The sequence below is a fragment of the Phyllostomus hastatus genome, unplaced genomic scaffold, assembly GCF_019186645.2.
Source record: "Phyllostomus hastatus isolate PE091 unplaced genomic scaffold, TTU_PhHast_1.1 phas_contig_64, whole genome shotgun sequence".
NCBI lineage: Eukaryota > Metazoa > Chordata > Mammalia > Chiroptera > Phyllostomidae > Phyllostomus > Phyllostomus hastatus.
In genome coordinates, this window is record NW_025333928.1 from 4,529,565 (window position 1) to 4,545,810 (window position 16,246).

General features: G+C 42.0%; 1 protein-coding gene across 2 annotated transcripts in view; it reads right to left on the reverse strand.

The window, feature by feature from the left end:
• Nucleotides 1-12,568, reverse strand: part of COG7 (component of oligomeric golgi complex 7) — a 75,485-nt gene extending 62,917 nt beyond the window's left edge. For both annotated transcript variants that reach the window (XM_045849172.1, XM_045849173.1), the window contains exons 1-4: nucleotides 12,307-12,568; nucleotides 9,661-9,809; nucleotides 9,244-9,360; nucleotides 4,897-5,065 (exon numbers count right to left, since the gene is read on the reverse strand). In XM_045849172.1, the coding sequence (XP_045705128.1) occupies nucleotides 4,897-5,065; nucleotides 9,244-9,360; nucleotides 9,661-9,809; nucleotides 12,307-12,475 (604 nt within the window). In that variant the 5' untranslated portion in view covers nucleotides 12,476-12,568. The remainder of the gene's footprint in view (nucleotides 1-4,896; nucleotides 5,066-9,243; nucleotides 9,361-9,660; nucleotides 9,810-12,306) is intronic.
• Nucleotides 12,569-16,246: the final 3,678 nt, after the last annotated feature.

Below are 16,246 nucleotides of genomic sequence, written 5' to 3' on the forward strand. Positions count from 1 at the left end.
AGTGAAGGCTACAGAAAGTGAAATAAAGGAAAATGTACAGTGAACCAACAGTGAATGGAAGGAAGCCTGGACTCACATCAACAATTTGGAACAAAAGGAAGAAATAAGCATTCCACCAGAACATGATGAAGAAACAAGAATGCAAAAAAATTAGGAGAGGCTTAGGAACCCCCGGGGCAACTTTAAACATTCCAATATCCACATCATAGGGGTGCCAGAGGAGAAAACGCAGAGCAAGAAATTGAAAACTTATTTGAAAAAATAACGAAGGAAAACTTCCCCAGTCTGGTGAAAGAAACAGACATGTAAGTAAGTCCAGAAGCTCAGAGAGACCCAAAGAAGTTGGACCCAAGGAGGTACACACCAAGACATATCAATAAAGTACCCAAGATCAAAGACAAGGAGAGAATCTTAAAAGCAGCAAGAGGAAAGGAGAGAGTTAACTACAAAGGAGTGCCCATAAGACTATCAGATGATTTTCCCTAAAAAACCCTTACAGGCTGAAGGGCACGGAAAGAAGTATTCAAAGTCATGAAAGGCAAGGACCTATATCCAAGATTACTCTCTCCAGCAAAGCTATCATTTAGAATGGAAGGACAGCTAAAGTGTCTCACAGACAAGGTAAAGTTAAAGGAGATCATCATCACCAAGCCCCTATTATATGAAATGTTAAAGGGACTCATCTTAGAAAAAGAAGAAGATCAAAAGTATGAACAGCAAAATGACAGCAAACTCATAACTATGCGCAACTGAACCTAAAAACAAACTAAGCAAATGAATAGAACAGAACAGGAAAAGAAACACAGAAATGGAGATCACATGGAGGGTTATCAGTGGGGAGGAAGAGGGGTGAGAAAGGGGGAAAAGGTACACGTAATAAGAAGCATAAATGGTAGGTACAAAATAGACAAAGGGAGGTTAAGAACAGTATGGGAAATGGAGAAGTCAAAGAACTTATATGTATGGCTCATGGACATGAACTAAGCAGGTGGGATGCTGCAGACAATGGGGGTACTAGGGAGAGGCAGATAAAAGGGAAAAAAAGAATGAGACAACTGTAATAGCATAATCAATAAAATATACTTAAAAATAAAAATTAAAAATGAGAGTTAATTTAAAAAAATAGAGAGTAAGAAAGAATAAAGGCTTCTCAACCATTTTCATAAACCCAACAGAATCGTGGTACTGCAACCTGACAAAGATACTGACTAATGGGATCTTAATGAAAAAATTCTAAGTAAAATGTCAGCAAACATCCAGTAGGACATTAACACATACATACACACACCATGGACAGGTGGGGCTTCATGAATTGCAACATTAGAAATGCTATTAATATGATTTGCCATGTTACTAGGTCAGAGAAAATAAAAATAATACATTTGATCTTGATAAATGCTGAAAACGCATTTAATAACATTTGACAACAATTTTTTTCAATTACCTAACACAGTAATATTAAGTGCTGACTATGAGTCCCATTTGGTGTGGCTTCACCACCTGGGCATAGGAGGCCAGACTTTTGCAGGTCCTCAACCACGAAGAGAAATGGAGTGTGAAAAAATCATCTTCAGAGGGAGAACAGCATTATTGTTTGGCATAAGGAGGTTATTAAGCTGCTCCCACCCACACTGAACACTCAACTAGCCAGAGGATCATTCTCTAAAGGTCCTATATGGGAAAAGAGATGACTGTATACCCCAACAGGCCTAGGAGAGTCTTGGTTTATATCTACTGTCCCACCTTCATTATTAAAATTACCCCCTTTCCTCTCAAAACTATCATAGTTTAATAACAAATTACATGGCCAAACTCATATAATGAAATTTTAGTGTTTATATGTATGATAAGCGTTTATACATACACAGGTCTACATATTCATATTAACTCTCTAGCTATAGAGTTCCAAAAAAAGTAATTAATGAAGGCTGGTCTCAGCAAACATAACCATATTAAAACAAATTTTTAAGACATCAAACAGAACTCCTAAGGTAGCAGACTTAATTTCATCATCAGAAATGTGCCATCACATAAACAAAACCGATACTACCTTTCAGGAGCCAAGCAATGAAAGCATTTCAGAAAGGAGGGAGCAAAAAACATTAAGTATTGTTGACAATGAGAAACAGTAAAGTATAAGTGGTAGGCCTCCAAGTTTGCTGATGATACTTGTTGAAGAGCTTCAACGGAACAAGTTCAAGACAATTAAACCCACAGGATAAGGGCTTGCAAGTAAAGAAAGCAGGAGCAGTGAGTACAGATAATGTTCTGCCCAAGATAAACAGCTGTGAAGGTAAAAAAACAGCTTTACTGCTGCTTCCTCCTGGTTAACGATTGTGTGAATGAAAGGGAACGGGAGTTAGATAAACATGTTGAAATATCACTGGAAAATAACATACCAACATAATATTCTTCATAAGGGTCACAACTCATCAAGTGGTACACTTAAGATTTGTTCATTTCTCACCCTGGCTCATGTGGCTCAGTGGATTGAGCAACGGCTTGCAAACTAAAAGGTCACTGGTTTGATTCCCAGTCAGGGTACATGCCTGGGTTGCAGGTCCCCAACTGGGGGCATGTGAGAGGCAACTGACTGATGTATCTCTCGACTGATGTTGTCATCCTCTTTTTCTCTCTCCCTTACCCTCTCCTATAAATAAATAAATAAAAGCTTCAAATAAAAAAAGATTTGTTCATTTCTCTACATGTAAATTTTACCCCCCCAAAAAGAAAAAAAAAAAAACACACAAACAAATACTAAACTCAAGTTACTAATGTGAATCTGAATTGTTTAGGAGTGAAGCGTACTGCCCTGGCCGGTGTGACTCAGTATATTGAGTGCTGGCCTGTGAACCAAAGGATCGACAGTTCAGTTCCCAGTCAGAGCACATGCCTGGGTGGCACGCCAGGTTCCCAGTGGATGGTGCACGAGAGGCAGGCACATATTGATGTTTCTCTCCCTCTCTTTCTCCTTCCTCTCCCCTCTGTCTAAAAAAATCTTTAGAAAAAAACATTTAAAAAAAAAAGAGTAAAGCGTACCGATGTCTAACTTACTTGAAACTGCATCAAAAAATAAGATGAGAGTTCAGGTCAACATGGAGGCATAGGTAGAAACCCTTCACTTCCCTGCACAACCAGAAAGAGGATAACAACCAATCTAAAAACAGTAAAAACCAGAAGTGCCAGAAAATCAAACTGAATGGAACTCTGACAACCAAGGAATTAAAGAAACATTCACCCAGACTGAAAGTACCACAATGCAGCAAAGAGGGTTGCCTCATCCTGGTGAATACTTAAGGCCCCACCCCATTACAACATAACAGGTGCACCGAGACAAAGAAATACGGCCCAAATGAAAGAAAAGATCAAAACTACAGAAAAAGAGCTAAGTAACAAGGAGATAACCAACCTATCTGATGCAGAGTTCAAAACACTGGTAATCAGGATGCTCACCAGAAATGGTTGAGCTTGGTCGCAAAATGAAGGAACAAATGAAGACTACCGAAAGTGAAATAAGGGGGCATATACAGGAACCAACAGTGAAGGTAATAAAACTGGGACTCAAATCCATGATTTGGAACAAAAAGGAAGTAAACATCCAACTGGAACAGAATGAAGAAACAAGAATTCAAAAAATGAGGACAGGCTTAGGAACCTCAGGGACAACTTTAAACGTTCCAATATCCAAATCATCAGGGTGCCAAAAGGAGAAGAACAAGAGCAAGAAATTGAAAACTTATTTGGAAAAAATAATGAAGGAAAACTTCCCCAATCTGGTGAAGGAAAGAGACTTCCAGGAAGTACAGGAAGCCCAGAGAGTCCCAAAGAAATTGGACCCAAAGAAGAACACACCAATGTATGTTACCCAACATTAAAGATAAGGAGAGATTATCTCCTTATCTTTATCTCCTTTTAAAATTAAATGCAGCAAGAGGAAAGGAGAGTTACCTACAAAGGAGTGACCATAAGACTATCAGCTGATTTCTCAAAAAAAACCTTGCAGGAAAGGGGCTGGAAAGAAGTATTCCAAATCATGAAAGGCAAGGACCTACATCCAAGATTATTCTATCCAGCAAAGCTTTCTTTTAGAATGGAAGGACAGATAAAGTGCTTCACAGATAAGGTCAAGTTACAGGAGCTCATCATCACCAAGCCCTTATTATATGAAATGTTAAAGAGACTTATCTAAGCAGAAGATCAAAAACTATGAACAGTAAAATGACAACCAACTCACAACTATCAACAACTGAACCTAAAAAAGAAACAAAAACAAAAACTAAGCAAACAACTAGAACATGAACAGAATCAGAGAAATGGACATCACATGGCAAGTTATCAGTGGGGGGCAAGGAATGGGGGGAGGAAGGTACAGGGAATAACAAGCATAATTGGCAGGCATAAAATAGACGGGGAGAAGTTAAGTATGGTATAGGAAACAGAAAAGTCAAAGAACTTAGTATGTATAACCCACTGACATGAACTAAGTGAAGGGAATGCTGGAGGGTTGGGGGTGCAGGGCTAAGGGGTGATAAAGGGGAAAAAATTAGAAAAATTGTAATAGCATAATTAATAAAATATACTTTTAAAAAATCCCATGAAAAATAAATAAGATGATGAGTCTCAAGAGCTGGCCAGATGGGCAGGTATGTGACAAAGCAAAGGTGGCAAAATACTAATGCTAGGATCTAGATGGTGTTTTGTTATACACTTATTTCAACTTTTTGACATTTTGAAATTTTTCATGTAAAATGTTGAAGTTAAGGCAACCATGATAAAGTTACAATTTACTTCCAATATACATAATTTAATCAACATTGAGACATTGTAAAGGCTGAAGACTCAAATAGCCTTATCTCTGTACAGAGGGGTACATGGTAAGAAACAGCCAGCACTCACCTACAGACTTTGAGGTAAACGCTGCCACAATCTGGGGGCTGGCCAAAGCCTCCAGCCTGTTCTTCAGCGCCTCCAAGTGCACACATTTTTCTGAGTAGTCTGGTGTGTCAATAAGCATCATTAAGCTGTTCTGCATGCCTGTTAGTTTGGCAGAAATCACAGCTATGTCCTGCAGAAAAAACACAGAGGATACCCATTTTATAATAACCCTGCTACTTCAGTTAATAATGGAGAAAATACATGAAAAAGCATAAAATAAGAAAATGGCCAATAAAAATGTGCTTACTGGTACTAGTACTCAAATGCAAATTGAGATGAGGAAGTGCCATTTTCTTAACAAACTGGAAAAAGGTTTTAAAAATTATAATACCTATTTTTGGTGAGGTTGCAAAAAAAAGTCTGTCAGGTGCTATAAATTCATATTATCTTTCTAGAAAGCTATTTAGTACCATACATCAAGAGCCTTAAAAATATTCACATCCAGCCCTGGCTGGCATAGCTCAGTGGATTGAGCGCGGGCTGGGAACCAAAGTGTCCCAGGTTCGATTCCCAGCTAGGGTACATTCCTGGGTCATAACCCCCAGCAACCACACATTGATGTTTCTCTCTCTCTCTCTCTCCCTCTCTCTTTCTCTCTCTCTCTCCCCCTCTCCCTTCCCTCCCTAAAAATAAATAAATAAAAATCTTTAAAAAAAAAAAAATTCACATCCTTTGACCTGGTAGTCCCTCTTTTAGAAATTTGTCTAAGGAAATAATCAGAGTACACAAAGATATTAATGTATTATAATTAATTAGTACAATGTTAGTGTTATAACAACAAAACCTGGAAGCAACCTAAATCTTCTATAATAAAATAGAAATTATGGATTACTCATAATGGCAGGTGGAATATTATACAGTCACAGATGTCTTTATTTTTCTTTTTTTAAATAGTTTATTGATTATGCTATTACAGTTGTGCCATTTTCCCCCTTCACTCCCTCCACCCTGCACACCCTCTCCCACCCACATTCCCCCCTTTTAGTTCATATCCATGTGTCATACTTATAAGTTCTTTAGCTTTTTTACATTTCCCATACTATTCTTACCTTCCCCGTCTATTTTCTACCTACCATCTATGTTACTTATTCTCTGTACCTTTTCCCCCTCTCCTCCTCCCACTCCCCTGTTGCTAACCCTCCATGTGATCTCCATTTCTGTAGTTCTGTTCCTGTTCTAGTTGTTTGCTTACTTTCTTTTTGTTTTTGTTTTAGGTGTGGTTGTTAATAATTATCAGTTTGCTGTCATTTTACTACACACGTTTTTTATCTTCTTTTTCTTAGATAAGTCCCTTTAACATTTCATGTAATAAGGGCTTGGTGATGATGAACTCCTTTAACTTGACCTTATCTGGGAAGCACTTCATCTGCCCTTTCATTCTAAATGAAAGCTTTGCTGGATAGAGCAGTCTTGGGTGTAGGTCCTTGGCTTTCAAGACTTGGAATACTTCTTTCCAGCCCCTTCTTGCCTGTAAGGTCTCTTTTGAGAAATCAGCTGACAGTCTGATGGGAACTCCTTTGTAGGTTACTATCTCCTTATCTCTTGCTGCTTCTAGGATTCTCTCCTTCATTTAAATCTTGGCTAATGTAATTATGATGTGCCTTGGTGTGTTCCTCCTTGGGTCCAACTTCTTTGGGAATCTCTGAGCTTCCTGGACTTCCTGGAAGTCCATTTCCTTTGCCAGAATGGGGAAGTTCTCCTTTATTATTTGTTCCAATAACTTTTCCACTTGTTGCTCCTCCTCTTCCCCTTCTGCTACCCTTATAATTTGGATGTTGGAACGTTTAAAGATGTCCTGGAGATTCTTAAGCCTCTCCTCATTTTTCTGAACTCTCGTTTCTTTATTCTTTTCTGTTTGGTTCTTTCTTCCTTCTGGTCCACTCCATTGATTTGAGTCCCAGTTTCCTTCCCATCATTACTGGTTCCCTGTATATTTTCCTTTATTTCACTTAGCATAGCCTTCATTTTTTCATGTAATTTGCAACCAAATTCAACCAATTCTGTGAGCATCCTGATCACCAGTGCTTTGAACTGTGCATCTGATAGGTTGGCTATCTCTTCATCGCTTAGTTGTATTTTTTCTGAAGCTTTGATCTGTTCTTTCGTTTGGGTCATTTTTTTCTTGACACTCCCACAGAAGATATTCTTAAAAAGTATTAATTATATAGCAAAATACCACTTATTATTAACAAAAAGAAACAGGATACAAAAGCATATTGACACTAAAATATATATAAATGTATATTACCTATAGTATATGTATACATACAAATACATAAGTATATACAAATACAGAGAAAAAGTACCTAATAAACATAAAAAACATATTACTAGGGGATAAGAATGAGAATCATTTTGTTTTCTTTCATGCATTTTTCTAAATTTTCCAAATCTCCTAAGATACATATAGATTATGTTTGTAACTAGAAAAATAAATGCTATGTTTACAAAAGAACTAAGAGTATAATCACTAACTGCACTTCACTTCAGTACTCAACACATCTGTGATGTGTCAGAGACTGTATGAGGTGTTCGAAGATGAGGAAGGTCACATTACTGTCCTGAAGTTCACAGCGTACTGGGACAGAAGACTGCAATACAATTTAAAAAGTATGCCTCAGTGTTACAGAAGCACAGGTGAGGGAGCAATCAATGTTGCATGTGAGAGGTGAAGGGCTAGCAGGGAGGATAAGAAAGGAGGTGATACTTCAGCTGGACCTTGAAGGATGAGAGGAGGTCTACTATCTGTAAGAAAAGAGAGGAAGGACAGTTCAGGCAGAGAAAGAAGATATAAAAGGATGGTGTTAACAATTCAGAGCAATCACAGTGTAGAGTTCATCTGGAGGGGTTGGCCACAGAAAAAGTCACACATACCCCTATGAGTATGCATAAGATTTATCTGGTAGAAAATGAGGAATTGATGAAGGTTACAATGGGAGGACAAAGGACAGGGAAATGAAATGTGTCATTCTATGCTTTAGAATATCTCCCTGGTCCCATGTGGAGGATAAATTGGAATTTGGGAGGGACCTGGCAGCAAGACCAATAGGCAGCTATGGCAATGGTCTAGCAGTAAACCAACTGTAAAGCATGACTAGAGTGATAGCAGAAGAATGAAAAGGACAGATAACTAAAGACAAATAGGGGAGAGATGGGAAAGAAGGAGCAATTAAGGACTGCTGAGGCTCTGGCCTACATACTTGGTTGGAAAATTCACCACTAACCAAGACAGGGAGGCCAAAAGAAAGGGGAAGTGGGGAGCGGTTCTGGGTAGATTTGAAGGGCCTAGAGGGAGTACCACAGGATCCATGTGGCATTGTGGGCAGGCAGTTCTGAATAGCAGAACGGGAAGAGAAAAAAGCAAGATTTATAACTTTCAACTAATTAAAATTGGTAGTTCACTACTATTAAAGTGAGAGACCATACTTAAATCCATTCTCTCATACACATGTGCCAGAAATTCAGAAAGATTTGCAACTTACATCTAAAAAGCCAAATCAATTGGATTTGTCAACACCCTGCAGGACTCTAAAATGGAACGGGGAGGAGTATGGCTCTGCTGTAGGTAAAAATAATGACACCTGACACAGAATAATAGATAGATGATTGAATAAAAACACAAGATACAAAGCAGTGTTCACAATGTACTCCCACTTGGAGAAAAAAATGGGCAGGAAAAACACCTGTATGTATCTAGAAGGATAGGCATAAAGGTGGTAACAGAGTTTATGGGAGAGGAGAAATTAGGGATGTCAGGATTATAAGAAAACATGTTTTGCTGTTTATTCTTGTTTTTCCTGTGTACATTTATAATATTTTTTTAAAACTTTGAAGTTTTTAAAAATAGCAAGGCATAATAAATAAATCATTTTGCTTTACAAGTAACAAAGTTTTTCATAAGAAATCATCTCAATTCATCCTGATAAGCAAGTTTCAGAAATACACTACTTTCCACACTCTGCAGCCCAGGAAGGGTTAAGTAACTCAGCATGATCCTGTGGTTTATAAGGCCCCTCTGCCCACATTCCATCCTGCTCTCATTTACACTGTTCTCTCTGCCTTTTTTATTGAGGCATCTTCTGAATTCACTCTGTGGGACTCAAAGCTTCAGTCAAGCAGAGGGTAAAAACTAAAGAGCGTGGAAATGCTCAGAGCACTCTCACACTCGTCCTGCCCCATGTCTAAACTTTTCTGTACATGGTCATCTCCTGCCCCTACGGTTGTGAGAGAATGGCTATTTCACTAGTTTCCCCAAACCTCAGGTTCCCACTGAAGATTTCACAACATTCCCCTAAATAAGAAACTTACCTGAGTCTTGAATGTCTCTTCAATATCAGCACTCAACGTGCTCCACTTATCTGCTTCTTGAAGGGACTCAGCAGCAAGCTGCATCCTGGACTTCACCTGATCGATTTCTACCAACACCTAAAAGGGAAAGGGGTCAAAAACCAAGGAAGTGGCTGTTCTATTATCTCTACCTCCCATCAGTGACTTGAAACCTAAGTATTGTGGCATGTTCTTGTCTCTAGGGAGCTCCTGTGTCCCTTATGACACAATCACAAGGCTGATTGTCACAGGTGCTGAACAGAGATTAATAAGCTGAAGGAACCCAGCAAAAGAGTACTCTGAGTATTTGGTAGAATTCTCAGTTAAGGTTGGCCTCCCACTCTGAGAATGAACATCTTCTAAACCACAAGTCAACATTCAGGACAGGAGCCAAAATACCTGCATTGACTGGGATGTGTCCTGTTCAAATTTTTTAATGTCCTCCTTGACAAGAATCATTTGTTCTTTCAAGAAAGATGCCTCCTGTTTAAGGGCTTCCACATCACGGAGCACTTTGGGCATGTTCTGAAGGGCCTGGAGACTTGTTTCTGTAGCAAGAACCCAAACACAGACATAGGTACTGAAGGTGAAAAATCAGACCGGTCACTAGTGAATGACATAAATCAGATGACAGAAACAAAGTTGTATATTAACCACACCATTTCCCCAACCTATGTCAAAGTGGAAGGTGCCCTGGCTTCTGTCAGGACCATGTTCTCCCCAGACTCATGGGTAAGGGCCATGTGATTTCACACAGAATGTACCATTGACCTGACCCAACATCAATTGTTTTCAACCACCAAGTTCAATTTTAACACCCTTCCCAAGGAAGGAGAATGAAGGCATTTGGTGAATGCCAGTTATGTGACAGGTGCTTTCACACATTATATCACTTACTGTTCACGCCAATTAGTAGCAGCTACCTCTCTTTTTTAAAAGGTTTTATTTATTTACTTTTTAGATAGAGCAAAAGAGGGAGATAAACATCAGTGTGTGAGAGAAACATTGAACGGCTGCCTCTTGCACACCCCCAACTGGGGACCTGGCCTGTAACCCAGGCACAAGCCCTGGCCAGAAATTGAACTGGTGACCTTTTGGTTCACAGGCCAGTGCTCAATCCACTGAGCCACACCAGCCACGACATGCAGCCACCTCTTAGAGACAAAAAAACTGAGGTTCAGAGGTTATTGCCTGAGACTTCACAGAGATGAAACCAAGCCTTACACAGTCTTTTCAAAATACAGTCTAGCCCTGGCTGGTTTTAAATAAAATCCAAACTCTTCAATGTGACATTCAAATCCTGGGTGATCCCTACCAACCTCTCCAACGTAAGACTAGGTGGTGTTCAACAGTATCTTGAGACCCAGGAAAAGAGTTTGTGCCCAATACTGAATATTTGCTGACTGAATAAATAAGCATATCAATCCTCCAGCTAAAGGCCCTTACCCTCTCCTGCTAGAATGTCTGCAGTGACTTCTCTTCACTGCACACTTGGGCCCTTGTCTCGTCTTCCATAAACATAAAGCTTTAAACCTCTGAAAGCTTCTCCCTGCTGATGGATGAAACCCAAACCGAATAGGAGGGCCAAAAAGGCCTTTCATAGTTTAATCCCAACCTCCTTTCCTACCTTATCTCCAGCAGAAGTTTCTCCCAGAAAAGTGTGATCTTCTAATTATAATGATGATGATGATGAAGACTAGTATCTATTGATATTATTGATGAAGCTCTGTTTGAACCTCTCATCCTTCTCTGAACTGGCTAGGACTAGCTCCAAAGTACATATATTGGATAAAAGTCTGGGCTCTGCAACCAGTCACCTGGTTTCAATTCCAGACTCCTTCATTCATTAGCAACGTGATGCTGGACAAGTTACTTCTGTCAGCTGCAGTTTCTAGAACTACAAAGAAGGAATCTGGCTTAAATTAGATAATCATGCCTATAAAGAGACACTATTAACATTGTGGCCAGGGGATTTCATCATTGTTCAGGACATGCCCTTCACTGTGGGCATTAAGCATCACCATCCATGTTTACAACATTCTTCTCATTTCAACAACTGAAAAAATTCCCACCAATTTCCAAATATTATGGGGAGAGGGACAGGCATTACCAGCCCTGGTTTAGAACCATTTAATTAATACATATACAGCACTAAAACAATGACTGACATACCAAGGACTCAAATATTTGCTATTATTAATGCCCCCCCGCCCCCGTCTTTCCCCTATGAAGTCTTCCGTGACAGGAGGTAAGTGGACCTTCTTCCAGCCTCCACAGCTCCCAGTTTCAATCCCAGTAAAGCCACACCTTACTGTATGTAACTGGTTTACACATAGTCTCCACAAGGCAGCAAGCTCCATCAGGGGGCACTTTTCATTCCCAGTGCCCATGTCTTGACACACACACAATAGATGCTCAATAATTAGTTAAAGATGCAAAGTACAATAAAGAATTTGAAGGGAAGTAAGTGTTCCTCTTCCCTAACCTTTGTTAAAGGTCTATTTACTGGACCCAATTCCAGTGGGCAGCCTGCTGACCTCGTCTTCCCCACCAAGCCTCCCAGGGAGGCTGGCCTGCAGGACATACCTAACAAACATACAGTGGATTAAAATCACATTGAGGAACTAGTCAAAGGAGACGCATGAATGACCCATGGAAATGGACAACGGTGTGAGGACTGTGGGGGCTGGGCGGAGTAGGGCAAAGTGGGAAAAACTGGGACAACCGTAATAGAATAAAAAGTTAAAATAAAGAGTGAAGGAGTCACCCCAAAAAATACTGTCCTGGAAAAACCTTGGGTTTCTCTGTGAAAACAGAACATGAGAAGAACAAGGTAACTTGTAAATTCAATGGCTTAATACAACAATTAAAAAAAATCACGTCTAGGAGTTCGTGGAGTGCCTGCTAGTGTTATTTTTCTTATTATTAACTACCCTTAAAAGACGGTTGCAGTCTCTGTTCCGGCCAGTCCGTCGAGGCCGATGCGGGAAGCCCCGATACCCACCGCCCAGCATGGGCCCCACTACCCAGAGGCCCGCCGCTCACCCTCCACGGCGTGGTTCACCTCTTGGATGAACAGCTGCAGCTTCATCACCAGGGTGGCTGCGTGCCCGTCCGCCTTTCCCGCCGCCGCCTCCTTGGGGCCAGCCCTGAAGGCCGCATTGATCCACTCCTTCACGTCGAAGTCCTCAGCCAGGAACTTGGAGTAGTCCATGACAAAGCCACCTCAGCCCCAGGGGCCTTGTGAGAGCGCAGCACCTCCTCCGAACGCCTCTACCGTCACCAATCCGAAGTCTACACCCGGGAATGGCCCTCTCCGCGCGCCGTACTTCCCCCGGAAGTAGATGGCTGTCACCATGGCAAAGGCAAGTGCCGCTGGAGGAGGGGCGGAGCCAGCGCTGGCCTTTGGAAACGCTGCTTCCGCTAAGTTGGGCGCTTACTGAGCATTACGGACCTCCCGTGAATACTGTTACTGTCCCCTACGTGAAGACAAAGAGAGGGAGCAGGCAGCTGGTTTAGAGCTAGGAAGGAAGCCGGTTAGGTAGTGGCAGTGCAGAGATTTGAACTCAGGTAGCCTGAACACGACTGTACTTTAAGGGGACAGAGGGACAGCCGTGGCTTGGCCTCTGCCCAGCACTCTTCCACTCTTGTCCCATCACTCTGGCCACACTGATCTCCTGACCTTTCCTGAGACAGCACACTAGAACTCCCCAGTCTGCAACTTACTGCTTCCTCCAGTTGGAAACTGTGTACACCTCAAAAAGACACAACCTGGGAGAGTCTCCTTCTGATTAGGGACTCAAGAGTTGGAAAATTTTAGATTAAGATAAAAAGTTACAAGCCTGGCAAGTAATGTATATGTTAAAGCTTTTGTTTCAGTAACTACAGATGGGTAAGGCTCATCCTGGCTCCTGGGAAAACAGCTGATCTCCTAGGGCACTGGTAAAGATTACCACCTGAGGACAACTGCAGGCATCCCAGCCATTTTGTTTTAGGGAGCATAGATGGCCCCACGCCCCTGGGAAGAGCTAACTGCCCAGGACAGTAATGTTGCAGTTTCTTCTACCTAATCCTCCCTGTATTTCCAAAACTCCCACCGCACCTTGTTTATTCCCTGTTATAAAAAGTCTGGCCTGGAAAGAGAAGGGAAGATGGTTTGTTAGGGTATAAACCCACCATCTCAGATGGCTGGCCATCTGAATAAAGCGCCCTTAAAGATTTAGTTGCTGTCATTGCTTATTGGGTTTGGTAGTGACATGCAGCCTGAACGCTGGTGTCTTTTTCAGTTTCACCTTGTCAGAGGAAACAAAATTTTATTTTTTGAGATTTTATTTTTAGAGAAGGGGAAGGGAGGCAGAAAGAGGGGTAGAATCATCATGTGCATTAGAGATCAGCTGTCTCTGTCTAATCTCCAACTGGGGACCTGGTCCGCAACCCAGGCATTTGCCCTGACAGGGAATCAACGGAAATGGCATTTCAGTTCCCAGGCCAGCACTCAGTCAACTGAGTCACACCAACCAAGGAGGAAACAAACAAAATTCCTGGTGTACAGTTGTAAATACTTTTGCTATTTCTGGAAGACCTAAATCCACAAAGTAGGAAAGCTGGTACACTAGCTTTGTAGGCACAAACTGATCAAGCCCCAGGTCTTGCTCAGAAGCCTTAGATACCTCTAACATGCCCATTCCCTCCCCAACCAGCTGACACTTTAAAAACAGGTTTATTGAGTAATAAATTTACAGGACATAAAAAATCACCCACAGTAAGTATAACGTTCAATGATTTTCAGTAAATTTAGAGTTGTGCCATCTCCATAAGAACATTTCCATTAGCCAAAAGTTCCTTGCTGCCCATTTGCACTTAACCTCTGCTCCCACGCCCAGTCCTGGGAAACCACTGATTTGCTGTTTATACATTTACCTCTCTGGACATTTCAAATACATTGAATCAGACACTATGTAGCCTTTTGCATTTGGTCTCTTTCACTGAACATGTTTCAGTGGTCCACGTTGCACCCTGTATCTTGTCAGTGCAGTGGCAGTTTGTTCCTGCTGCTACATAGTAATTCACTGTGTGGCTTGACATTTTACCCATTCACCAGTTGATGGACACTGACTTTTATGAGTAACTCTGATAGGGGCTTAAGACTTGGGAAAATTTAGCTTAAGGCAGTCATAAATCTAGCAAGTAATGTCTATGTTAAGTTTTTGTTTCAGTAACTACAGATAAGGGCCATCCTGGCACCTGAGAATAAGCAGCTAACCTCCTGGGGCATTGGCTGGAGATTACCTTGCCTGGAGACATCTGTACCAGGAAGAAGCAAGTGACTACCCTTCCACCCTTGGAGGCAACTGTTGAATTTCAAAGGCTTTCACTGACACTTTGTTTGCCCTCCCCCAACCCCTTTATAAAAGATCTGGCCAGGAAAGAAGGAGTAAGATGGTTTGTTAGGGTATGAACTCACCATCTTCTCAGATCGCCGGCCAACTGAATAAAGCACCTATAAAAGATTCAATCACTGTCATTGCTTATTGGATTTGGTAGTGACAGGCAGCCTGAACGCCAGTGTCTTTTCCAGTTACAACTCTGCTACGAACATTCACTTATCTTTGGGCATTACTGTTACAGGGTGCAGCCAAGAGGGGGGACCCCAAATGGGCATTTGAAATGGGGTCCAGAACTCAAGGTGTCCAGGAGATTTTAAGATGTCTCCACCCCCCCCCCAGGGTGTGGGTTGGGGGAAGGGACAAATGGAGCAGGGCCATTGAGATCTGTTTTGCATAGCAACAGCCTTGCAGCTACCCTCTGGTGTGGTCATTTAACATATCTATAGCCTTTGGCTGGTCGCTTAGATATGTTAAATAGCTGTGATCATCTCTGAGCCACGGGAATGGAAGTAACTTCCCCACCAAGACGTGACCGGGGGCAGATCCCCCAAGCTACAGTGCCTGCGTGGGAGCTCAGAGAAGATTGGCTCCAGGACATGGGGCCACACCTGCCCAGACTCGTGATGGCAGCCCAGTAAAGCTGGAAGGATATGAATTCTGGCAAGTGAAGCCGAGTGTGGGAGGAGTCGGAAATGAGGCTGCAGAGGAAGATTGGCCACGGGGATTTAAAACCCAGACTGGGCGGCCATTAGGGGAGACAACCGTGGTGCTTTAGGGGGGAGAGCCATGTGCAGCCCTGAGAGAAGAGAACCACGCGGCTTTGGACAGAGTGGGGACTCTCCCCTTCCCGCAGCCCTGAGGAGGGAGAACCACGTGGCCTTGACAGAGTGGAGACTCCCGTGGCCCTGGGAGAGAGGACCACGTGCTTGTGCCAGAGTGGGGACTCCCACAGCTTTAGAAGGGGGAACCACCACCTGGCTGTAGCAGAGATCCTGGCAACTCAGCTGAGGGTTCCGGGAACCCAGGGAGGTCTCCCATTCGAGATGGAGGACTAACTAAGAACCAGAGGGCTGCCTGAGCCATGGACTGCTATTTCCTTTCCTGAGATACGGTACTCTGGACTGGGCAAAGGGGGAAGGAAGGAAGGACTGTGTGTGTTTGTGGGTGTTTTAAGGGACTTTGGGATGTTGATGAAGACATTAGGTCACTACTTTGTATAGCATTAAATAAACATTTCCTTTCCTTTTCACGAATCTCTGGCATTGAGAGATGTCTTTCCTCTGGCGGCGGACATGACGGACCTGGGGGCCTTTTAAATAATTGTATATTGTCCCAGGCCCCCCCCTTGTCTGTTCTGTAACATTACTTTTTGGTCCCTAGAAGTGTAACTGATAAATTTTAAGATAAATTTAACAAACTGCAAGATTTTTGTTAAAGGTTTAAGTTTTTTAATTTATTTTTATGTTTAGAGAGGGAAGGGAGGGAGAAAGAGAATGACAGAGAAACATCAATGTGGGGTTGCTGGGGGCTGTGGCCTGTAACCCAGGCATGTGCCCTGACTGGGAATCAAACCTGCGATGCTTTGGTTTGCAGCCCGT